Here is a 27276-nt window from a genome sequence, read left to right on the forward strand (position 1 = left end):
TATATATATATATTTTTGTGTGTGTGTGTGTGTGATCGGTTCACAAGCACCGATTCATGAAGGTGTTTACCGATAACTATCGGTTCAAATCAAATGCTATTTAATTGTTATATTAACCGATAACAAATCGGTATGTTTCGAATGCTATTTTATTATTATAATAGCCGATAACAAATCGGTATGATGCAAGTGCAATACGATTATAATGTAGATCGATAATAGATCGGTATTAAAGCAAGAGCAAGTTTAATATGATAACTATCATAGTTATCATATGATAACATCAATCGGTGTTATCATATGATAATTATGATAGATAACATAAATCCGATCTGCTTAATTATAATCACACCACAGCATGATCGATGACGGATTTGTAATGATGTGTCCAAGTGTCAAAATGTGCAATCTGATGCTTGGAATATGAAATGCATATAAAGATGATTATAACAAGTTTATTCACTCAATCATGAAGACTATTAGCTTGTAGTTACATCGATAAGGTAGATGATTGAATGAGAGATAAATGTAGTCTCTCATTCAATCATTTATCTTACCGAAGCTACTTAGTTTCAACACTCCCTCTTAGCTAGGCAAGATAAATGGAGACCTATGTAAACATTGAAATAAGCATCACATTTCTCATAATAGAATGTATTACATGACCTCGTAATACAAAGGATCATATCACATATGCTCATGACATGATGTATCACATAACAAGTGACACAAGAATATATCACATCATCTCGTGATATAGATATCACATAACACGTGATATCAGTATCGTATAACACGCGATACCTTGGATATAAAATACTTGAGAATGTTGAATTCCCTTATATCCAAGTTATGGTATGTGCACTAACATTACGTCACATAATGTCTACCATAACATATCATGGCACATCAATGAGTCAAGATGATATCAAGTTAGCATGATATTAACATTACAAGATCGTCACCTTATAATGTTTAATACAAGTATTCATTGTCTAAAAGATCGTCACCTTTTAGAAACGTACACACGGGGTGGAGCCCATAAAGTCATAACACGACAAAAGAAGTTTACACATTAAACATCTCATATATTAGTACCGATTACAAAACAAATTACAACTCAATCATACCAAAACCTTTCCTGAAGTGTTCAACTTTCACTCTGGATAGAGGTTTGGTAAGTATGTCTGTTGTCTGGTCTCCTATACTGATATACTGTAACTGAATTACATTCCTATCCACCATATCTCTCACATAGTGATAAGGAATCTCTATGTGTTTGGATCTATCATGAAATACAAGATTCACAGAGAGTTTTACACAACTCTAATTATCACAATGAGTTATAGTAGGTTTTAGTGGCTCATCGAATAATCCCACAAGCAGTTTCCGGAGCCATACTGCTTCTCTTGCAGCCATGGAGGTTGTGATACATTCAGCCTCTGTAGAACTCTGAGCTACTGATGACTGTTTCTTGCTAATCCAAGATATCATGGCTGAACCCAAACTGAAGCAGCACCCTGAGGTGCTTTTCCTGTCAATCACACTTCCAGCCCAATCCGAATCAGTGAACCCATGAAGATCCAAATCAACTTTCTCATACTTGAGTCCATAGTTAAGAGTACCTTGAAGGTATCTCATAATATGTTTCATAGCCATAAGATGTATCTCCTTAGGTTCACACATGAACTGGCTCAAGGCATTTTCTGGATAACAGATATCAGGTCTAGTATTGACCAGGAACATCAACGATCCAATCATCTGTCTATAGAGAGTAGGATCTACCAATGGGGAGTCTGTTGTTGCCTCCTTTAGTTTGTGAAGATTTGTTTCCATAGGAGAAGTCATGGATCTGCAGTTCATCATACCAAATCTCTTCAATATGTGTAAGGTACTTTCCTTGATTAAGTACAATACTGTCAGAGTTTTGCCAAACTTCCAATCCAACGAAGTAATGTAGAAGGCCTAAATCCTTCATATCAAACTCCTTCTCAAGGTCTTTCTTACATTGGCCAATAAGGTGATCTTCTCCTGTAATTAAAAGATCATCAACATACAAGATCAATATCAACATATCACCTTTGACTTCTTTGAAGTATAGATTTGGATCTGCATCATTCTTTGAGAATCCCAATCCCATTAGATGGCTATCAATTCTTTCATACTAGGCCCTGGGGGCTTGTTTTAGTCCATATAGGGCTTTCTTTAATCTGCATACATGTGATTCTGCATTGTGGATCTCAAACCAATCTAGCTCTTCTAAGTAGACTTCCTCCTGAATTTTCCCATTCAGAAAAGCAGTTTTTACATCCATCTGATGGACTTTCCAACCTTTCGCTATTGCAATGGCCAGTACTGCTCTGACTGAGGTATATCTAGCAACTGGAGCAAATGTCTCATCATAGTCTATTCCCTCTTTCTGTGAGAACCCCCTGGCTACAAATCTGGCTTTATGTTTCTCTATATCTAACAAAGATTCCTTTTCTTCCAGATGGTTTTGGTTTTGTTCTTTTCTCTTTAGGTATATGAAAGTAAACAGGGCATCCAAATATCCTAAAGTGAGTGATATCGGGCTTTATCCCGGTGAAAACTTCTTCAGGAGTTTTGTCTTCAATGTGGGAGTGAGGACATCTATTTTGTATGTATACAGCAGCGTTGGAGGCTTCTGCCCAAAGATGAGTTTCTAAGTTTTGATCAAGAAGCATGGCTTTGGCTGCTTCTACAATGGTTCTATTTTTTCTCTCAGCAACCCCATTTTGTTGGGGGTTGTAAGGAACAGCGAACTCCCTCTTAATCCCAACTTCTTTACAAAATTCCCTAAAAATGTCTGAGGTATATTCCCTCCCATTATCTGTCCTTGGGAATTTTATTTTCTTTCCGGAAGAGTTTTCAGAGAGAGATTTGAATTCCTTAAATCTCTTGAGGATCTCTTCGGATTCTTTACGTTTAAGAAAGTAGATCCAAGTCTTCCTCGTACAAATAGCCTTTTCTATGCCCTATGGTTATAGCCTTCTTGATGGAAGAGTTTTGTGGCCATGCTAGAACTTTACCATTCATGAAGGTTATTCTATACCCATCATCTTCAAGTGCAGATACGGAGATCAAGTTCCTCTTGATGTCGGGAACAAATAGGACTCCAGTGAGTTGGAGGGACATGCCTGTCTTCAACTTAATGGTGCAACTACCGACGCCTTTCACTGGATGTGCGGAGTCATCACCAATGGTTACTTCTTCGTCAATTTCTTCTAACATGGAATCCAATAATTCTCTATACCCAGTGATGTGTCTTGAAGACCCACTGTCAATGATCCAAGTGTTAGATTTATTGGATACTTGGCTAGAGAGGGCAGAGTAAAATACATGCTTCTCGGAGTCATGTTCTTCCCTTTTCACTTTTGCAAATGTAGCTTGTTGTTTGATTCTATCCAGACATTTTGCTGCATAGTGTCCATATTGATCACACCTAAAGCACTGAATGTGGGAGATGTCTTTCTTAGATGACCCTTTCTCACATCGGTACTTTCTCTTCTTGAAATGTTTCTTCTTGTTTTTCTTGTTGGAGTTTGTATTTAGAACATGGAGATCTTCATCTATGTTCTTTTGCTTGATCCCCTTCTTATTTAACCTTGACTCCTCTTGAAGACAATCTGCTCTTAGCCTTTCAAATTTCGGATATTTAGCCCTTGCACTAATGCCTTGGACGAATGTTTCCCATATACTAGGCAACCCATCTAGAGCAATGAGCGTTAGCTCTTTGCTTTGGATCTCATATCCAAGCGTTGCCAGTTCATCCCTTAGGGCTGATATCCGCATAAAGTATGCATTGATTGACTCTCCTTTGTTCATACTTATATGATTTATTTCCCTTTCTGGAGCCAAGGTTCTACTTGCATTGTTTATCTCGAATGCACTTTCGAGTGCTTTGAACATATGGTAGGCAGTCTCATGCTTTGTTATTATTGGCATAATATGATTTCTCACTCCATCGACTACGATCTTCATGGCTTTTTCATTTCCCTCAATCCATGTCGATTTGTCAGGTTAATTCTCTGGTTCTTTAGATTCAATTCTTACAAATGATTCAACTTTATTCTCTTTTAGAATCATCTTAATTCTGAATTTCCATGCTGAGAAATTATCGTCTCCTTCAAGTCTATCCTCAAATCTGATAGCATTAGCCATGGGAAATGTGATGTTTATATCCTCGATTTGAAGTTCTCAAATTTGAATGCCTTAGGTTCGATCAACCTGGCTCTGATACCATGTAAATGTAATTCAAATTTATGTTCAAAATCTGAAGTTGTAAGAATTTAGATATTCTTTTACTTTCTTATTGAATTACTTCAATGCTTAAGGAATATATTTAATCTTTTATTGTTTGTATTGACTGTTCCTTCTTATATTGCAAATTGCTGTAGATAGCAATTATTGATTTCGATGATCTCTGTAGCATTCCTCACGGCATATATATATATATATATATATATATGTGTGTGTGTGTGTGTGTGTGTGTGTGATGCCCAACGATAAAGGCATGCCTTGACCGGTCATATCTCTTGACATGCCCGATCAAGACATGTCTTGATCGGTTCACAAGCGCCAATTCATTAAGGTGTTTACTGATAACTATCAGTTCAAATCAAATGCTATTTAATTGTTATACTAACCAATAACAAATCGGTATGTTTCGAATGCTATTTTATTATTATGATAACCGATAACAAATCGGTATGATGCAAGTGCAATACGATTATAATGTAGATCGATAACAGATCGATATTAAAGCAAGAGCAAGTTTAATACGATAACTATCATAGTTATCATATGATAACATCAATCGGTGTTATCATATGATAATTATGATAGATAAAATAAATCCAATCTACTTAATTATAATCACACCACAGCATAAGAAATATGGTCATAGCACGATCGATGACAGATTTGTAATGATGTCCAAGTGTCGAAATGTGCAATCCGATGCTTGAAATATGAAATGCATATAAAGATGATTATAACAAGTTTATTCGCTCAATCATGAAGTCTACCATTAGCTTGTAGTTACATCGATAAGGTAGATGATTGAATGAGAGATAAATGAAGTCTCTCATTCAACCATTTATCTTACCGAAGCTACTTAGTTTCAACATTACTTAAAAACTATTTAAAAATAAATTATTTTTATTTGTTTAAGAGTTATTTTATTTTATTTTACTACTTTAAGAGTTATTTTATATTTTTAGGCTTTTTCTTAGATATATGTTAGGTGTGTTATAGTTTTTCTTATGTTCACACTCACAACATGACAATCAGTGCCATTGTAGAATACCACTCACATAATAAAAAATTATTTCCATTACTAGAGACGTGTTGATGTGTCATTTGTACACGACCAAACACAGAATAAAATACCAAGGTATCTTATCCTCTCTTGAACAAAGTTTCCCGACTGCTGAAGATCTCGTTGAAGGATCAATCGGAGTAACTCCAAGGTTCTTGTATGTAGGGTCTCTACGTGTGGATAAGCTTCTCACGGTATGATGTGATTTTGCTGGAATCACAAGGGGACTTACATTCGACTACCTGAATGTCTGATTTGCTTTGGATATTACTGGAACGTGGAATTTTATTGGCCCTTGATTTTGAAAAAAAAGAAAAAGGATAAGTGTTAGAACGGGATCTATTTCTAACACTAAGAATGTAGGAGCAATGGATGACCTTTGATGAAACTCTAACTAAGTCTTGCTTTGACATGCTAGGATCATCTCCACAAGGTTAGTGTGATCTTCTAAGGAAAGCTTTATGATGTTCAAATCACCGCTACAAGCATAGATACCGTCAAGTTGATGCATATCAATGAAGAAGTGATAATTGAAGTTAAGCTTAAGTTGAATGATTCCAGTTGACTACACAAGGCAAGTATGCAATCAACAAACTACTAGTAGTATGGATATACAAATTTCACCATTGATCATAAAAATTTCTCCCATTCATCTAATAACATGAAATTAAATTTGAGAAGTATAGAGACCATGCAAATTGTTGAATCGACCCATAGAATTCACCATTTCTTAAATGAAGTTTACAAGTCTTTTGCAACAATATCCTGGCAACAATCTTTGCCTTCTCTTTCTACTCTACTCTAACTATTTCCTACTCTCTGACTATTCACTATTAACTATTAACTATTCTCTATTAACCTTTACAAATGAGGAGCCAGGGCTTTATATAGAGAACCCTTTACAAACAGAGGGCTCTGATTGACTTAGAATCAATGGCTGGGATTACAAGATAGAAACCCTAATTAGGGTTTGTTACAACAAACTTCCTTAGCCAATTAGAAAATTACATTCTCGGAGCGAGGACCAATAGGAAGCAAGGGTAGGTACACCGAAGTTTGTGCCACCTCCAATGAGTCAGGTACATTGAATCTGGACATGCTGAGGTGGACCAATCCAACCGGAGGAATGATGAATGGGATGCCACCTTGCCTAATGCTTGTGACTTGGTTGATCATCCTCTGTCTTTGATATGATGAATGATGTACTTCCTTTGCTTGACCAGGCTTTCTTATTGTCAAGTCTTCCTTCTCTAGTAGCATATCTCGCCCAGAGGTGCTGGCAAAAGCCTTTCTTTGTCATCTCATGGTAGAATGAGGTCTTGAGGCTAAATTGAACTCCTTGAACACCCCTAGCCTTCCAACGCTTCAAAGCACCTTGAGTCCTCCCTTTTTGCATGTGGAACATCCTTGATGATGATGAACTGGAAGAGGTCGTCCTTGCCCTAGCTTGGTCTTCTTCCATCTGCAAAACCAACCAAAAGGTGATTAAGGACACATAATGAATTCATTCTAACATAACATTTCCTACCTTAAATCATCAACAAGAAGACATTAAAATGAAGTTTGCTCAAGATTCTCCCCAGGGACAGGCCCTATAAGAATTTTGCTCTGGACCCTTTGGAAGGGTCAGGAGCAAAATTTGCATTCCTAGCCTAAATTCTTCTCACTTTGTGACCAAGCTTGCTTAGATGCATGCCTAAGGATCCCTTTAATCTCAACCAATACCAAGTTTGAGGTAAAATTGGAGCAAGATGGAGTCTTTAAGGATTTCACTCTGGACCCTCTGGAAGGGTCAGGAGCGAAATTCTTGTTTAGGCTCAAATTCTATCACTTCTCCACTCCAAAATGTCTTCCAAGGCAAGCATACACTAGTCTTCTCTCCACCAAGGCCTGGGAATCCATCTCTTGACCTCCATCATGAGCAAATTAGGTGAAATTGAGAATTTCGCTTTGGACCCTTTGGAAGGGTCAGGAGCGAAATTCTTGACTTGCTTGTTTTCCTTCACCTAAGTCTACTCTTTTCACTTTTCATACCTGGACTTCCATTTTTGAATCCCTCTCTCAACATGACAAAACTTGCTTGACCCTCAAAATGGCTAGAAAGGAGAATTTCGCTAAGAATCATGGCCAGGGACAAGACCTATTTAGAGTTTCACTCTGGACCCTTTGGAAGGCCCAAGAGCGAAATTTGCATTCTTGGCTCAAATCTTCGTTTTTCGTAGTCAAAATCCATCCAAGGGCAATCCTAGGGGCATCTCCCAACTTCTCACCTTGGTCTAGGCTTGGCTTGGCACAAATTTTGGAAGATAGAATAGGTTTTAGGATTTTTGCCCTGGACCCTTTGGAAGGGTCGGGAGCGAAATCCTTGCTCTTGAGCTTATTCCTTCATTCTTCCATTTCAATTCACCTCAAAAGCCAAGAAAATGTTATTCCATTCCTATCTAGGCCATAAGAACCAAAAGTTTGATTTGTTTTGAAGGGGAAATAGGTGATCTTAGGAATTTCACTCTGGACCCTTTGGAAGGGTCAGGAGCGAAATTCTCCTTCTAGGCCAAAATCCTTCACATTTGGTGATCACTAGCAACTCAAAGCCATGCTTAAGGACATCCCCAATCCTAATTCACCCTAACCCACACTTGTCTTGGCACAAAATTGAGAAAAAAGGGAGGTTTTGGGGAATTTCGCTTTGGACCCTCTGGAAGGGTCCAAAGCGAAATCCACATTCTAGGCTTAACTCTTCATCTTTTCAACTCAAATCTTCCTTGCAAGGCAAAAATACACCACTTTCCACTTTACTTGCACCTACGCCATAGGAACCACTGTCTTGACCTCATTCAAGAAGAAAATGGGAGTTTCCAAGAATTTCGCTCTAGACCCTTTGGAAGGGTCAGGAGCGAAATTTTTTATTTTACGCTAAAATCCTTCACATTTTCACTTTTAGTCACTCCCTAAGGCAAAAACATGTCAATCCACCTTCCAACATGCCTTAGAAACTAAGAACTTGTCCAAAACAAGGAAGAAAATGAGGTCTATGGGGATTTTCGCTCAGGACCCTTTGGAAGGGTCACGAGCGAAATCCACATTCTTGGTTGGTTTTCCACTTCCTTCATCCAATTCTCCTTCAAACTTGATCAAATTCAAGCTCCTTTCTCCACATTTAAGTGAATCCACCATCAAACTAGCTCAAGACAAGGTCGTTTTCATCATTTTAGGCAAGATAGGGGGTCAAACTGAGGATTTTGCTCTGGACCTAGGCCAAGGACAGGACCTATAGGGAATTTCGGACCCTTTGGAAGGGTCAGGAGCGAAATTCTCCTTTTAGGCCCATTTTCACCTTTTTCCTCCCTTTTTTGGCTTGGATATAACTTATTAGGCCTCTCCTGATCATCCTCCAGTCCAAGTTAGCATTCACTTCAAGGTTTTGCAAAGAAAAAAGGGTCTCATATGAAATCCTCCATTCTTTCACATTCCATTACTCCAAATAAGTGTTTTGCCCTCAATAATGCCTAGGAATGAGTTAGTTCTAAGTTTGGATCAAAGTAGAATGTCCTATAGAGGAATTCGCTCTGGACCCTTTGGAAGGGTCAGGAGCGAAATTGAAATTCGCTTTGGACCCTTTGGAAGGGTCAGGAGCGATTTGACATTTTGGTCTCTCCGTCAAGATTCATATATGGAATATCACTTATACATTAAGTTATATTCCATATATACTGTCAGGATGTTTGAGAGTGGTTTCAGACCTCCAGGAGTTATAATGCAAAATCTAGTTTTTGGAGGATTCTTCAATTTTCCAGACTTAAGTCAAATTTCAGGATCAAGATGACATTCCAAACTTAGCCAAATTTCAGGACATTTGAAGATCAGGATGACATTCCAGACTTCATCACTCACCAACTTGGCCTAACTCAGACCTTCAAAGAGGATATTCACTCACCAAGCTCCATTGACCTCCTCAAACTCAAACAAGACACAATTAGCAACAAGAGCAAAACTTTGTCCTAAGGAAGACTTTCAAAGATGACCCTAACCCGGAGCATCCACTGACTCACCTTTAGTTAAAACAGAGCATGTTATCTTAGTGATCCCTCTGGCAACACTCAACATGAAAAGGCTAATAGACCAAACCCTAAAAGACCTAGAAACAAACCCCAGAAAGCAAAAAAGTAGGGGTCCCCATTTGCAATGGGGCGATGTGTGAATACGTCACAACAAGACGTAATATAGGATAACTGTTACTATATCCCACAATAAATCCATAGAATCACATGCTATAATTAGATTTCAGATAATTATATATCAAATTATCATATTTTCCAAGGTTACCCCGAGTTTCCGGGACGGGGACAGCAGGGGACGACGGGACGCGTTTCCGGGACGGCAAATTTTTTTGCCAAATTTGGGGATGGCGGGGGACGGCAAAGGGGACGGCTATATAAAATACAGGAAAAATTTAAAATATATAGGAAAATTTCAAAATTCTAAATGTTCATATGAAAACATGGATAAAGCATGCATACATACATTATATTCATATGAAAACAATAAAACATGGATATAGCATGTGTGTGATACTATGAAAAGTTGAAAATATTTTAGAATGTAAATTCTGAACATACAACATTGTTAATACTCAATAGACAATATGCAATTATGCATTCATAAATCAGAATTTCAATTCATTCACATTGTCAATATGCATATCAATAGACTCGGAGGTTAAATTTTCCCTACTTCTATCAACGCAGTTTCCCCCCATATTTTCCAACGGGGGTTTGGGGGCAGCGCCCCCAAGGTGGGGTCAAGGGTGTTATTTTTCTATTGACTCGTCGAGTTTGGAGATTTTCTAATCTCTGTGTCAAAATGCCCAAAGGCTACACTACTGCCATATAGTTTCATTGTCAAAATTATGAATTAAATTAATAAATTTAAAATTTAATTAATGTTATCTTTTAATTTTTTATATTTTTAATAACAATTTGAATTAATAAGGGGCCTCTATTAGAAAATTTAAATAAAAAATTAAAAATACAACTTTTTAAATTTTTTTAATATTTTTCAAGGGCCTTAGAATGGGGGACGTCTAGCCGTCCCTGGGACGGATTTAATATTTTTCAAGGGCCTTAGAATGGGGGACGTCTAGCCGTCCCTGGGACGGATTGGGGACGTCCCAGCCGTCCCTGGGACGGATTGGGGACATCCCAGCCGTCCCCGGGACGTACGAACGTCCCCCAGAGCTAGGGCAGGCGTCCCCCCGTTTCGGGGTCGTCCCCTCAAAAAACAGGGCAATTTGGGGACGGGGGGAAACGTCCCCTGGCCGTCCCCAAGTCCCCGAAACGTCCCCGGGACGGGGACGGGGGTTTTCATGTCGGGGACACGTCCCCGGGTAACATTGGTACTATTTTCAAATAATCAAACACAGGCAATAATTAAATTAAATCTTTAAAATGATCCGAATTCCATAAGCATCAAAATTAAAATATATGAAATTTTACATGTTATACTAAATTAGCATGGATATCTGAAATACATATATCTAAAAATCACCCAAAGATGTTAGTCTCGAGGTGTTTGTACTTATATATCTCAGTATTTTAGTGAGATGCACTTAAATTTTATTGTATTTACAGTGTTTTCTTTTCCTAATATAAATTTTTCATTCTAATCTCTAAAATTTGATTATTTGCATCTAATTTTTTATATTTACTTATTATCATTATCTAAAAAATTAAAAAAAAATTAAAAATTAAAAAAGTATATTTTTAACTGAATTAATTCTTAATGTCCACAAATAATTTTTATTTAAGTTAAAAGCTAAGAGTTTTTTTTAACATTAACACACCCACACCATTACACTCCACCCCTTGCTGCCATTGTAGAATGTCTCTCGACATTAATAAGGTAAACAATATCATTTTCTATAAAAGTATCATTTTTAATATTTATTTAATAGGTAACTGTATAGATAAGAAATGACACGAACTATTTATTTTAATGTCTTAAGAAATATCTTATTTTAGATTATTTATTTTGAAGAGTTAAATTTTGTTTCACTTAACAATTGTTTTTACTTAATAAGACGTTGTTTATAGTATGTTTATTATTAAATTGTAATGCATTGACATGTAAATGAGTGTCAAATTTAAATTAAAGGTTATTGTTAACATGTTCATGCCATTACTATCCACCTCTTGCCGCCACTGTAATTATATCTCTCAGCCTAATTATTTAATGTTGAATTTATTTGATATTTGATATGGATTATTTGCCATCTAAGATACATACATAGCAACTAAAGACTCAAATTACTGATTAATATACAAAAATCTTTAACCTAAAGGCTATAATTTATCTATCCAATATATGCACATCACAAACGAGTGGCATAAAAAGGAATGGGACAATAATCATAGGGTGAAAAATGCAGAAACGGCACAATAATTACAGGAAGAATGTAATATGTAAGAAGGAATAATTATACAAATGCAGGTCTAAGCAGAAATGGATAATCATACACAGGAAGATAAATTATGGTCAAACAAGTAGTGATTTTCAAAATAAATCAATGGAACTTCACTGCTTGAAATCACTACATTGCTTCTGACTTCAACGTCACATTGTTGCTGGTCTCAAAATTCAACTGTCATTGTTTATTTAACTTTTTCAAAGGCCTTTTTATGGTTGTTTATAGTCTCATGGTTTTTTTTTTTAAATCAATTTTTTAAGAGTTTTCTAACCCATGTCTCTAGATACAGTTTTAGAGGCCCCAGTGTCGAATCCAGCCATATCTGATATGGTCAACATTAGGCTACTATATAGATATGAGCTGATACGCAAATTCCTGTAAATGGGGGTATCCCATATCATACAACCCTGACCCTAAGATACCATAACACCAATGATATGTAAGAAGTTGGTGCATTTTAAAGGGAACTAGTTGGATTTTCTCAATGAACAACTAAGGCCAACACACCCACCTCTACTGAAGCCGCCAAAACTTCAAATAAGGACATGCCTGTGGACTTTCTTGCTCTAGTTCCAAAGAGTCAATGAAACTCCTGAACCTTGTGCTTTACATGAGAAAACCAGATTTTTTGGAATTTCTTTCAAATGCCGCACTTCTGTTTTTGTTAACTACAACTGTCTCTTCTACTGATTTCTGTTGGGTGCTAGTGAGGCATGTGGCCTCTTGGTTTTTGCTCTATGCTCTCTTCTCGTTTTCTTGCTGCTATTTTAGATGGTATAAATTTCCACCTTACTAAACATATAGAATTTGCAATGTGTGTCTAATATCTATACACAATTCAAATGTTGTTTACAAGTTTTGAACCAAGATCAACTGGAAATAGGTACACTTATATAGGCTTTCATAAAAATATTGATGCATTTCTGTCATTTAAAGTCTAAGATAATCCAGAATTATAATCAATGAAAATCAGATTTGTTATAAAACATGGGAAAATAACATTTACAATGAAAACAAAGGCAGCAGTATTGATTGCACTGCAAAACATTGAGAAGAGAGCAGAAACTTCATTACCTGATGAATTATCTCTGGTGTGAGGTTGAAAGTTACTCTATTTGTCTGCAAAAGCAACCAATCATATAAATAGAAAAAAATTAAGATGCAAAATTGCAGTTGGAACTCCCTACAAAAGGTTCATGAAGGAGATTCTGCTTACAACACAGCTGTAGAATTTACAACAAGCAAACAAGCCAACTATAATTTTAATAAAAAACAATAGTAAGTCAATTACTTCAAGGACATTGAAAATATGTACCCATTTTTATTCCTATAGAAACAAAATCTGAAATGATGCAATTACAATAATAATAGTAGCAATGTACATCATTTCCTTTCTACCAAAAATGTTATAGGAGAATAAAAAAAATGCAGCTCAAATAAAATTTTGAACTTCAAATTGATAAGCAAATATTACAAGAATATAATAATCATAGAAGTATACTGAAAGCAAAGATTATACACGACCGTCAGTCATTGGTCGGACATCTGCAAGCATTGCACTTTTTAATCCAGTCCGCTGCTTTGCAATTGTGAATGCTTCTTCCTCTAACATACTCTGCACCACACATGTTTTTCTCATTCTACAGTGGGAACACACCCATTCAATAAAACCTGATCTTAAAAAATGCCTATTAATCCTAAATAGAAATTGGCTCTCAAGATAAGACAATCTAAAAACCACTATATGATAATATAAGTTAATTTCATGTACTGCAACACAATGATAAAAAATCACACATACACACGAATGTTCGAACTTTAATGTTCCAAACCTTTCTTGTAGCCCAAAATTCAGTTTCTGTTATAACACCACCAAAAACAAGTTCTTTGTGCAATTTCTGCAACTCACTGTCAAAAGAAATATTAACCCCAATCATAACAAATCACAAAACCCTTGTCAGATCCAATGAATAATGGGAAAATGACAAGAATCTTTATTGCCTTCAGAAATTTAAAATTCATGAATAAAACAGTAGAGAAAATGACAAGAATCTTTATTGCCTTCTGAAATTTACAATTCATGAATAGAACAGTAGGAAACGTTATGGTTTCATAACAACTGTTAGTTTCAATTAAGCACCCAAATCTAAATGTTTTCACACCCAACAGATGAACATATAAATGCAGTTAGCATACCTCCAATTTAGCCATTTATATGCTTCCTAAAACCTAGAAGAGCTTAGTCTCAAAACAAACACAATAATAGGCTCACTTATTTTGTAGAACAAAAGTTCATTGTGGGGATGGAAAGGCCCCTTCTCAAAATCCATCAATACTGAAATGCATGTTCATTAGCGTGTACATGCCACATTTTAGAGAGTTTGGAAATAAGTTTCTTGAAAATTTCTAATCAGAAAATAAGGTGCTGAAGAACTAGGGATCATTGCAAAGATTGAAAATAAAAAACACTTGCATGGCTAAAAGGTAAAAACAAAAGTGCTAGTGTAAGTTGTCACCAAGCAAGATCCATCTAGCCAGAAATGTCAGATGAAGTTCTACACGAGCTTCGGCATTGTGAAAGCAGGTGGTGATATTCTTCACAAATTCAAATTACTAGCTCATACAATCCACAAAGATAAATGCAAAAAAAGGAATACACAAATGATCGAACTCATGTAAATAAACATATAGCTCTTCTCCCACCTCAATATGTATCAATTAAAGTGAGTGTCTATGTGATAATACATAAGAGAATTGAAATCTGAAAATTAGAAAATTTAAAATCAATTCTTGCAGGTCAGATACTGTCAATTGGAGGGCCAATACAAAAAGTCTGTTCCAAACAAATGTGCAGAGAATAATTTCCATTACTGGAGGAAATCAAGTTACCTATCCTCACTAAGTAACTTCATCCTGCGTTCCATTTCTTCCTTACTGAGTTGCCCACCATGGATAGCTGTTGAGGCCAGTTCAGACCTCTGAGAGGCACCTAGTGTACTTTGTCCATCTGTGGCTGGAGGCTGATACTTTGCAAGAATGTTAGCTGTCCATTAAAACAGAAAATTAATCAATCAATTGACAGGCTTAACCATCACCATACTAATACATAAAATTGCAAGTTACAACAAAATTCTCGAAGGATTTGGTCTGCATCAGTGTGAAATAAACAACAGTAAAACCCATTCCAAAGAGCTATAGTTTATTTCCCATTCAACTGTCAACAAGTTTTGTGTAATATGTATTGTTGGAAAAATTAAGCTCCATATGTTTATATAGTGAAAGCTACAACCATACATGTCATTACAGAAAAAAGGAAATTTGCATGCAGATAGAAAGAATCAAAACTTGATGTAATCTATGTTGTCCAGCATATCTCTGCCAGAGTTAGTACCTTATTACTTCCTTAAGGCCCAATATCTTTACACTGTGCTCAGTCTTAACTACCATATAGTGTGCTTTATTTTGCTACATCTGCATCCTCAGACTAACCATGTGACAAAACCCTCTTGTTTAAGACAAACGTGTGAACAAGATAGATAGATAATTGGTTTAATTGGATCAGGATATTGCTCATATCAAGGAAGTCTTGGAGAAGTCAGGAACCATTGATTTGCATCAGGTTAATGAGGAAACTCAAATGTTGCTGATGCCTTCTAAACAAATAAATTATACAAATGTCCATCAATGACGAGAAATAGATCAAAGGGAGTGGAATGAACAGCAGGTAACAATAACAAGGGAAAGGAGCAAAAGGACTCTAGCCAAGAAGCAAAAAGAATGAAAAAAGAAAGTGAGAATAATTGAAACATTGGGTGAGCCTAAAAATATTAATTGCCAAACCAATGCAGTTATAAATAGAAAATTGAAGAACCCCACAAAACCAAAGAAACGAAAAAAGACCACCTTAAATATGTGTGTGTATAGATGGCAGGAAACCAAAACACTTGGGTATTAATGTTCCGCTCCACATTAGAGGCGGCAACGATGTTATTCTCTATCATTGTAGAAATGCCAAATCCAAGTCTGCAAATGCTTATCAGGGAAAGTCCAGGGCAAAGGGGGTCAAGCTGGACAATCCTATGAGGCAACTGAGTGCACACAGAACCTCTCCTAACATTCAAACCCATAGAACTGTTGATAGTACAGAAAAAGCTAATGATGTGACCTTACCCCTCAAGTTCATGATTTGAATATTTTTTAGTGACTTGTGGTTTAGGAACACCCTTCCCAACAATGTGGAATTGAACCCAATATGTGATGTACATATTGATTTCAATGGTCCACCTACTTCTAGCCAACAATAGCAACTGTGGTCAGCTCCAATTAAGCTGAGAAGTTTCCTGCATTAGATGCCAAGGTTGTAGGGGCCCCGCCTTACTCTATTTTCTTTGTATGTAATTACAATGAATAGAATTCAAAATTTTGATCTAGTAAGGAAAGTTGAAGTTGTAGATATTGAAAGTAGAATTCCAAATTTATAATTGTGCTTAAAAGAAGTGGCTTGACAATTGTACATTTGCATTCCACGGTTTTAGTATTTTACTGAATAAATCAAGGGGCAGAGTGCATTTCGTGGTGTTAGTAATTTATTGAATAAAGCAAGGGGTGGATTGCATCCATATCTTTCAGCATACTCATTGTACTTGCCAATATCTTGATGCCTTATAGTAAAAGACCAGTTACCACTACCAAAGTGGATTTTTCCCTCATTGAGGATTTCCAAGGTAAAAACCTAGTGTTCACTTTATTTTTCATTGTCTTTCTTTTCTCGGTTCTTAGTTTCTACAAGCATAGACCACTCCTCCTCCATGCTCCTTTGACTTATTTTCAATGGTAGGGGGCACTTTTGTATTATATGAGAATTTATGATATTTTTTTCCAGTTGAGAATGTGTAATCTTTTTGTGAAGTCCTTACTGGTGCAATGAATCTATAAGACCTTAGCCTCTGTCCTTTAAGTATCTAAGATAACACTTATATCCAACTTTTGTCTGAAATTATGTGATGGTGGCTATTAGTTGTGTGCCCAAGCTTAGGCCCTTAACACACATATGTTGCTTTGTAAATTTTCATGCACGTCCAAAATAAATCCCTCTTTAAACTATCAAAAAATAAAACATTTAAAATAAGTGATAAGATCAAAAAGGACAAGACACAAATGTTTCCTTGTCTCTGGATCACCTTTTTGCCCAAGCCAACTTTCCACACTGAGCACTACTTATAGGTTGTAGATGGGATCACTATTCAATCCTACCATATTCAACATCATTATGAACTCAAGAGTATGTTCCCACCAACTACACGTTGAGACTATCAACCTTATTCTAAAAAAAAGACAGGATCATTGCCTTTGTTCTCTACTTAAAGTGGAGATCATAGAGCATTTCATTTTCTAGAGTATTGCCTACCATGAAATGCAAGGTACCATTGATTGATAAAAAATTTGGTGATTTGTCTATCCACTTTCTTTTATTACCTTGATCAAAGATGATTGGCCCATTTTCTTTATGAGGTCACCACTTCCAAGATAGAACCCTAGATCAAGACCTAGAAGCTACTAAACTAATTAATTCTTCCTTTCCCCCATCATAGATAGAAAAATATTAAGTACCCTTTAGATGCTATTATTTCATTACATGAGGAGCATATCAATGAGCCATTGCTCTTCCTTGCAATTAACTACTTAGGGTTCCCCAAACATAAGCTCTTATTTTGTGTTGTGGTTTCACCTCATCTCAACGTTGAGAGCCCTAAGGCACACCTCAACCATAGTGCAAGTCTCAGGCCAAGGTCAAATCATTAATTCTTTGCCTCCACGAGTTCCTTAGCCTTCAATGTTAAGAGAGTTTCAACACGAAATCAGCTACTTCCTAAGATTGTCCAACTTGGCCCTCTTAGCAACAAGTACTCCCTGATGAGCATTCTCCGATCTTGCATTGGCACTCCCACAATGATAGATGGTAGTGTCATGGACTCTTCCAATGTGTGACAAGGTATAGAACTTGATGGTTCTTACTTCCAACCATGGCTGCAAGATTTAATTTTCATCAACTCTTGCCCCTTTGAGGGATCCTCCCCTCACAAAACTATTTGTACTTGTACTTGTTTCAAGATTAACATTTTGGGCTTACCCCACTCGTCCATTTCTTTGTTTACTTTCTTCCATTTGCTTTATTTTGTTTTGTTAGCCTTGCTTCTAGCGGCCATTTTGCCCCAATACTCTTCTATTGTAATAGTTGTACATTCTAGTCCCACTGACCTATTCTTCGTCACTCATGGACATTAACATAATTTTTCGTTCTTCCTTTCCTAAAGTTCCCTCACTAAGAGAGTACAATAGAAATCAAGACCTCACATATGATGATATGAAGTAAGGCCCACATAAATAACCCAAACTAATTAGACTAGGGTTAGCATAATCCCATTCCCACATGATACTAACTTGAGTTATAGGCTTATAGCTAACCTAGGGTTATGTCTGCCACATGTTAACTATTTTAGAACCGTAACACATATCATAATATTGTGGGCAAAGATATAAAATAGGGCATAACCCATTATTAGTAAGCTCCACCCATGAACCATGTTTAATCATATATTAATTCATATGTGATGGTCACAAATAGTGTTATGCTTCTTAGTTGTTACTACTTCAATTCCATGAATTCCCATTGTTTTTGCTCCCTTGATTCCATATACACCCAAAAACTATTTCTTATTTGATTTGATGTATATCCATAGCCTTGTTGCTTCACACCACACTTCTACATTTGTTGCCTCTCATGGTGGTGTGGCCTATGGATGTCAATATACCTGAAGATTTAAAGACATGACCTCTTCACCCTTGTCTTGCACATTTTCCTTTCACTCATGTAGGCAAAGGGTTTAAGCCTCTACCACATATAACCAACTCCTCCTTAGGTTCCAAAGAAGATGGAAGATTTGAGATATATACTCTACATCTGTACCTAAGTCAACGGCATGAATGTCTACTTGATTTTGTGCAGGGATTTTGTTCATTCAGACATCTTTTCTAGCCTTCATTGGTTCCTCATGCTAAAGGATTATTTAATTGTCTTGAACCAAATCTCCATAAACTTCTTTTGTTGCATTAAGATCAAACATTCCCAAAGTTTATAACCAAGCCCATCCAACGCAAACTTTCTCTATCCTAATCACACCCAATTATTTTGGCTCCGGATGGATTGTTGAGTGCCAACGGAGGTGGGCTTCACCAGACATAAAGACAGTTGCGATAAGAGGTGGCATCAGCTAACTGGCATTGTGGAACTGTATAGCATCATGTAATGTCCCCTATTTATAGGCTGTCAATTCCCAAAGGGAGACATACATTACTACTTGCTATGCTACAGTAATTATGAATTAATGACTAGGATTGTTCATATTTCAATTAGGTATTGTCCTTATTCACGCCTAATCTTAATCCCTTCTAATTTCTAATCCTAGATGGGAGACATGCTTGTCTAGGGCACAATGATACCATCTCCATAATGCAGACCAGATTACAGAAACCTCAGTCCATTCACCCTTGGGGCCCGCAACCCAGATTTAAAGATCATGAGTACTTTCACTCTTGGGGCTCATCTATCATGAGATGGGTTTATTCCGGCTGTCCCTAACAGCATCACACCACTCGTCAGGAAAAGGGATTAGAACTAGTTGTACATAGGCCAATATCTTGTTGTACAATGTCAACGTTTAATGCTTAAAGAATTTAGACATATTTGATATTTATCTTTTTATTGTTATCTATCAGTCATGAAACATTAATTCAACAACTTAGATGCTTATTGTAATTACAAAAGAAACAAGAATATTATTGTTCAGATCATAAGAACATACCAGTCTCTGTCCAAGGTAGAAAGTATTAGTTGTTTGTACACCAATGTGGTCTCCCATTCGGTTCAGACTCAAACCTGATTCACAGTCGATATCTTCCTATTCTTCCCTTGCCTACAATGGAGAGAAAAATAGCCATATATATACTTGCGTTTCTGACCAAAGAGGCACATAAGACATGTCCCATCCCTTGTGGCAGTCACCACTCTTCATAATGATTTCTAATCACATCGGTTTCCAATATAATGCTAATGCACCTCCTGATTACTAATCGTGACATGTCCTTGTCTCGATTCATATTCTAAATTTCTAATTACTATCTTTTCTTAACTAAAGGTTGGGTTCCAGATCGCACCCTTTCTCTTATAGTTAGCGTTACTACTAATTAATCTTTGCAAATGGTTTACTAGTAATTATTGTTTAGTCTCTGCAGATTAATTAATTTAATAAATAAATTATATAGTAAATATCATTAAATACACTTATTATATATTTCATATTAATTTACTGTGCTTCCATGGGCAGTGTAATTTGATGAACCTCTGATGATGTAGATACAGGGTTCTGACACATCAGGCATGGACTATTAGGAGTGGACCGTTGCATACCAAAGGCAAAATCTGATTGCACAGGTGGAAGAGAAATTGCTAGACGGGCAGTAGTGGCAGGTTACATGATGCCAACCGCAGTATGGATTTCTGATGTATCCCTGAATTGAGCATTAATAAATTTGACCATTTTGGATCTGATTATTTTCATTGTTGTTTTGAGTGTATTCTGGGCTGATAAGTAGATAATATTCTGTTCAATATATCTGTGTGTGTAATTGGCTAATGATATTACTGTTATCAACTCATTATTAGATTGCAAGTTTGGTACTGGGTATCTTTCAGTCAGGGAAAACCCAGTTTCAAAAGTATATTCAAAAGTCAAAGGAATTGATGTATGTGTATTCCAGCTTGCCCCTCCTATCAGACATGCAGGCCAACTACAAGGAACAGGCAGTAAAGCATTGTGATGTAAAGGTGGACCATCACAACTTGGACGTGCATCTTGTTGGAAATATTGTTGTTGATGTCAAAGGCAGATTAATGAGGATTGCTATCATTAACGTCAAAGGAAGAATGAGGAGATTACTGGATGTTGTCATCGATGTCAACAGTGAAAAGACAATGGAGTCATTGACTTCAAAAGTGTTATGTGCATTTGATGTTAATGAATTTGGATACATCATTGGAAGAACTAAACCATGCAAGACTATCGTTTTGGCATCAGGCTTTGTATAAGTTTAAGCATGAAAGGTGTATGCATACAGTGAATATATTATGAAGTATAGCAATTGATGTAAGATAGTGATTATGCATATATATAAATAAGCAGCAATTCATAAGCATTTGCATCAACAATGATGCTGGGCATGATCGAGGGGCATGATCAGGTGGCATAATGAGCAAGCAATCTGTTTTGAACAAAGAACATTTTACAAACAGCAACTTAAAGACAATAACTCAGTTCTTAATAATGACGAATTTAAGAAGAAAAGATGAGACAGCAATCATAAAGAACAATACTAATACATTTGTTTGCAGTGATTATAAATAATAGTGCAGCACTCATTATCAATGCCAGCAATTAGCATTTGGAAAAAGAATCGATTATAGATATGAAGACATGGGAATAAGATAAAAGATGGAAATAAGACAAAATATGAATGAGACAAAAATAGAATAAACCAAAAGTAGATAAAGACAAAATAAAATAAGACAAAAAGATGGCTTGCTTTCCAAAAGGTGCGATTCATTGAGAAGATGTTTTATTAATAGGCTGGGCAATAAAAAAGAACAGAAATAAGGAGTACGATCGCTATGGTTTGCAATGTGGCCAAGGGAATACATAATGGCCAGTTTATTTATTGCAATAAGAAGACTAATATGACTGAAGAAATAAATAAATAGAGGAGTATGATTGTCATTACTGGCTTCTAAAGTGAATTAAAGAATCATCAAATAAAAAGAAGTTAATTAATATCATTAATTAAAGTTAAATGAGAGGTTGGTGCCTATAGTGAGTTGGTGCTCACAAATAGAATGAGTTAGTGCCTCTAGTGGGAAGGTTCTACAAACTTTGTAAAAGAAGAATTTATTAAAAGCATTAATTTGCCGTAGTTTTCTCCCGTAAGGGTTTCCATGTATTTTTTTGTGTTCTATTCTAAATCACAGAATACGGCGATTTTCATGGATGAGGTTTGAATTTAATCGAATTTCAAACTTTATAAAAAAATCGTTCAAATTCGGCCATAAAAAAATTCTGCTAAAAAGTGGGCAGACGGCAGAATAACTTTTACAAAAACTACAAATGTGAAATAAAGTAATCCAATACAATGACATTTTGTATATAAAAGAAGTGGCAAGTTCCTAGAATAAGAGGGTGGTTTCCTGCACACTAAGATTCAATTTAACATGGTCCGCGGCTGTGGCTATATAAAGGCCACATAGAAAATGATAACTTGCAAACCCACATTGAACTATCACCTAGTAGAAATTTTCTTAGAGAAATGCAAGTGTCAAGTGCACTTCCTTCTGCAGGTTCAAAAGGGATTCCGCTGTACATTGTATCAGACATATCATATATGATCACTAGCATAACTGAAATTCCTATGTTTATTATGGTTTATATTTTATAAATGTGCCATCTTTTTATAATGACTTCAAATCTATTTAGCAATGTAAAGCTATTTTGATAATTTATTAGAAGTATACATATATTTAAAAATAAACAAAATTATATAAGGCGAATTGTATCCGAATTTGTTTTTTCAGATTTTTCCCTTGTCGAATTTCATCCGAATTTCATAGCTGTCGAATTCAAATTCGAACCTTGTGACTTAGGTTCTATTTATGATGCATGATAGTTAGATCTTATATGAATAATAATATGCAATTGATATGCTTATGAAATTAAGTTGAAAAAATAAAAGTTTGTTGTTATACTGATTCACTCCCCACCCTCCTCAGTATAGCCGTCTGCTCATCACATCTTCCGTTATTTTTAACTGATAAGGTGGGGTAAAAGTATCCTATGAATGATTGACATAGCACAGTTAGTCCGAGTGGCATTAAAGCTGCTTGTAGTTGTAACGAACCAAATCATAATGTTATTGCTCTCAATTAAGAGCAATAAGAAGATTTATTTTGAGTTTGCATATGCATTACGTAATTTAAACACCGACTACTAATCTATTTTGAACATATGCCATAGTTTTGTAAACCATTTTGATTTATTGTTTGACATTTGGTACTGAATTATCAATTAGCAGTAGTGTTTGGTCATTAATTCTGTATAATCTATAGACACTATGGTTAATTTTGTATATATGACAGGAATTTTATTGCATTTTATAGATGGCCATGCCCACCACATTAAACCTGGGCTAAAAACATATTGAGGAACTGCTGACCTGATCCTCATACCAGTCTACAAACAGGAAAGGGACTGCAACTTAGTGTAAATTGTGATTTTGATATCTTGTTTGGGTCCCCAACTTCTTAACAAGAAGATTCTTAGTCTTTGGCTGTAACTTTTATCAGCACACTAATAAGATAATGTATCAGTGAGCACTAATTTCCTGGCACAGTTGACACAGAAGTAAAATCTCATGTAAGGAAAAAAGTCCCAAACTTCGGCAATATTGTCTAGAAGAACATTTGGGCAGAGATAACACCAAACTTACATGCCTCTCTAATCACCCACTCTGCTAAAAATGTTCATAAATATGCCCTGTTATACTTTAAACTTTAAAGCCATATTAGTGCATCTTTTACAGCATATTGTGCCCAATTAAGCAGTGATGCAAATTCAAATTATGTATGCACATTTTTTAATATAGCACAACTTAAATGAATCATTGAATACCACTGGAAAATAAAGTAAAGCAAATAAATAGAAAATAGATCACAAATGCAGCACAACAGTATAAACAAATAATGATATACCAACAAGATCTCGGCAGACATTTCGGTCCTGGAAATTGTCGAATTCAAAGATAAAGCCACCTCCCTAAGAAATACCACAAACGTGACATTCAGATATTTGCCCAGAGCATAACCACACAAATCTGCTTAGATAGTATCAATCAATTTCTACATCAAGTTGTCGATAAGGGACTTTTCAGAAATTGCAACCTTTAGTGCCAGATCCTGAATGAGGTTTAAAAGTGCTGTGTTTGAACCTTCTTTGCTGAACTTATGACCTGAAAAATTTGCAATTCAATTAAAAAACAATGAGTCACACAAACAACAACTTTGACTTCCATTTTATACTGAATGAAATATGATAGGTCTCTGCTCACAACTAAAAAAACACATCCTTTTACAAATGACACTGAAATCAATGTCATCTGTGCATCTAAATTACCATCCACATACAGCTACACTTAGTTGAGCATTCAATTGTAGAGAAATACATCTATAGAATATATACATTATATTCCCGGTTAATTTTAATAATCTCTTTGTCAATTCTTTGTGATGAAAGATTAAAAAAAAGGACAACCACCCCAGTGAGAAAAGAGTCAGATGATTAGGAGCTTCAGGTACACGATACTAGGATTCCATAAAACAAAGCTCATTAAACATGCTACAAGAAGTCAAAACAGCAATATACAACTGGAAAGAAAAAACATAACTGTTAGCAAGAAAAGCATCATAAGTACATGTTAGAATCAAGGGAAACTAGTATTTACTAATACTACTAAGAGGCACCTTTTGTTATCTTACTTTTAATTCTTTCCAGATAGTCATATTTTTGAACTTGTGCTTTCCATCCAGCAAAGTGGTATTAAAATCAAGATGTCAGGACCTATGTAATGTTCCCATCCTAGTCAAGGACAGTGGTTTGAGGAGTTAGCCTATTTTTGGATCCTTGCAGGCTAACAGGGTATGGATAAGGGGGTCAGTAATGCAGTATCTTGAGGAGTGGTCTGTCTATTTGTTCTAATTCAGTGTTGAGTTCAGTTCTGGTCTTTGTTTCATCAGTTTCTGACATTATATGAGGATTTCCTAATTTTTAGGGAAAAACTGCTAAAAATAGACATGGTCCTATTTTCATTGGCGTGGCGAATTGTGACCCCAGATTCTGAAAAATTCAGTTTCCAAGCAATAATGAGGGAGATATGAATTTTTAAGTGGTTCCCACGGGCAATTAATATTTTAATGAAATATTAAAATAAAACCACAAAGTGCATTACTTAAATTTATTTAAGTGAAAAATTAATATCTCCTAAGTTAGGCGTTGCTTTTAGGGTTAAGTTGAAAACCCTAAAAGCAAGTTATGATTTTTTAAAAACCTAATTGCCAAAAATCATACTTTTGGGGTATTCAGGTAGCCAAGATGGAAATTAAACCTCATTCATTGATATTGATCATTTGACATTTCTACTGAGCACTTGGCTATGGCAGCTAGGGTTTGGACCTGTTTTGGAGAGCGTGCATTCTTCAGAATTTAGTAGCTTTGAGATTGTGAAAGATCAATCGAATTGTTGCAGCTTTGTTGGCTTCAGTCAAAAGTCAAATTGAATTAAATTGGGGCAGATTTGGCTTCTTACAAGGCAGATTTGTTGTAGGTTTCTTATTTACTGTTCTGTTGTTAATTTTTTTGTGGTTTGGAGGCTTCATTTCCCAAACACATAGCTTACTCATTTATTGGCGCCATCTTCCACTGTATGGGTGTCTTAGTATTAAATAAGAGCAGATCTGAATTGTTTCAGAATAAAAATCAGAACTTTGTAAGTTGTTGATTGAATTCTTTTAATTCAATAAATTGGCTAAGGACCTACGGGTATGCTTCTAAATTCCCCAGTTTATTGTTTCAGTTGATTAATTTCATGTATTATTTCAATATGTGTTGCAAATTAAAGAAACCCCCTTCTACAACTTCTGTCTATTTCAGAAAAACCATCTTAATAATCAAAATTACAAAGAAGATCTACAAATCACAGCAGGTTGAAGAGTTGAACCAACAAGGGTTCATCACTGTGGTATCAAAGCTTTGATCTTGCCTTCCTGGAGGGTTAGAATTTTTTATGCATCAACAACAAACTAGGCTTCACAGGTATTACACACGCAAGAGACCTGGTTTACAGGGTGATCCTGATCAAACTGAAGAAATACCATTGGAAATTATGGGGGACAGGAATGATGGTGAGCCACACAGAGAGGCTGTTGACAATGAGGACCAAGATGTCGGAGTTATTATGAAGGGTTTAGTAACAGGGCAGCAACAGGTGGCAAATGTGTTGCAGCAGTTGACTACAGTCATACAACAGATCACTGTGCTAAGGGGGCATAATCAGAACCAGAAGGAAAATGGTAGTGTTGTTGGTCGCCCAAGGGCAAGAGTGACTCCCACACACACCTATGATAGGCCTACATGCCCAACCTTTGTTAGAAATGAACCTAAAGAAGAGGACCTGGCTGAGGAGGAAGATGAGGTGGCCTTTACAGTTGACGTGACCACACTTCATGATGAATGGGATGCATTACCACCAAGAGTTAAGGAACATCTTAACTTTGACAGGTTTATGAGTTAGAAGAGGGAACACAACAAGAAGTGGAATTGGAATGACAAGAAACCTTGGAACAAAACTAATGATCTCAAATATGCAATCAACAAGCTCATACTTTCTACTTTTGATGGCAGCGGTAGAGTTACAGCCAGAGCTTGGATTAGCAAGTTGGATACCTTCTTGAACCTACGTCCTATGTCAGAAGAAGATGCTATTAAGTTTGCAACTTTGCATTTGGATGGGGTAGCCCATGATTGGTGGCACCATGGGATGGTGACTTTGCATCATGACCTTATTACTACATACCAAGAATTCACTAACAGATTGGTTGAGCGTTTTGATAAAAGAGATCCAGAGTTGCATTTCAGGGATTTAGCTCAGCTGAAACAAATGGGCAGCTTGGAATCTTATATTAGTGAATTTCAAAAGCTTTCAGTTATGGTAACTAACAACTCAGAGAGAAGGCTGGTCATTCTTTTTGTTGAAGGTCTTTATGAGCCTATGAAAAGTTGGATTAAGGCTTTTGATCCCCCTACCTTGCAAGAAGCCATGAGGAAGGCACGTAGCATGGAACTTACCGCTCCTCGTAGTAAGTTCACTCCAAACAACTCAAAATCGTCCTCATCATTTAATGACAGCAAGTCTGATCAAAAGAAATCAGAAAATGTGGACCAAGGGAAGAAGTTTACAGCGCCTTTGGCTATGGAAACACTTAATGATTTGCGTAGAAGGAAGCTGTGTTTTCATTGTAAGGGCCCTTATGATCAAAACCATGATTGTCCCCTCAAGCCTAAGGGTCAAAATAGGAATATGGAGTGGTTTTATGAGGGAGAAAACATGACTGATAACACAAACCAGAAAACTGATCAAGATGATTCCGAGACTGAAAATTCAGAAAAGGAAGTTGAAAATGAAGGAGAATTCGATCTACGGGAAGCTCATATGTCTAGCATGCAAGGAGAATGTTCTTTTAGGTTGTGTGGACTCTTGGCTGGTCAAAGAGTCATTTCTCTACTTGATACTGGTGCATCTCATAATTTCATAGATGCAC

At 36.2% G+C, this 27276-nt stretch overlaps 1 protein-coding gene across 2 annotated transcripts in view; it reads right to left on the reverse strand.

The window, feature by feature from the left end:
• Positions 1 to 27276, reverse strand: part of LOC131046017 (general transcription and DNA repair factor IIH subunit TFB1-3) — a 255073-nt gene that overhangs the window by 195466 nt on the left and 32331 nt on the right. For both annotated transcript variants that reach the window (XM_057979650.2, XM_057979649.2), the window contains exons 6-11: positions 23845 to 23912; positions 23656 to 23719; positions 14694 to 14847; positions 13637 to 13712; positions 13324 to 13419; positions 12879 to 12923 (exon numbers count right to left, since the gene is read on the reverse strand). In XM_057979650.2, coding sequence (XP_057835633.1) covers positions 12879 to 12923; positions 13324 to 13419; positions 13637 to 13712; positions 14694 to 14847; positions 23656 to 23719; positions 23845 to 23912 — 503 coding nt within the window. The remainder of the gene's footprint in view (positions 1 to 12878; positions 12924 to 13323; positions 13420 to 13636; positions 13713 to 14693; positions 14848 to 23655; positions 23720 to 23844; positions 23913 to 27276) is intronic.

The sequence above is a fragment of the Cryptomeria japonica genome, chromosome 3 (assembly GCF_030272615.1).
Source record: "Cryptomeria japonica chromosome 3, Sugi_1.0, whole genome shotgun sequence".
NCBI lineage: Eukaryota > Viridiplantae > Streptophyta > Pinopsida > Cupressales > Cupressaceae > Cryptomeria > Cryptomeria japonica.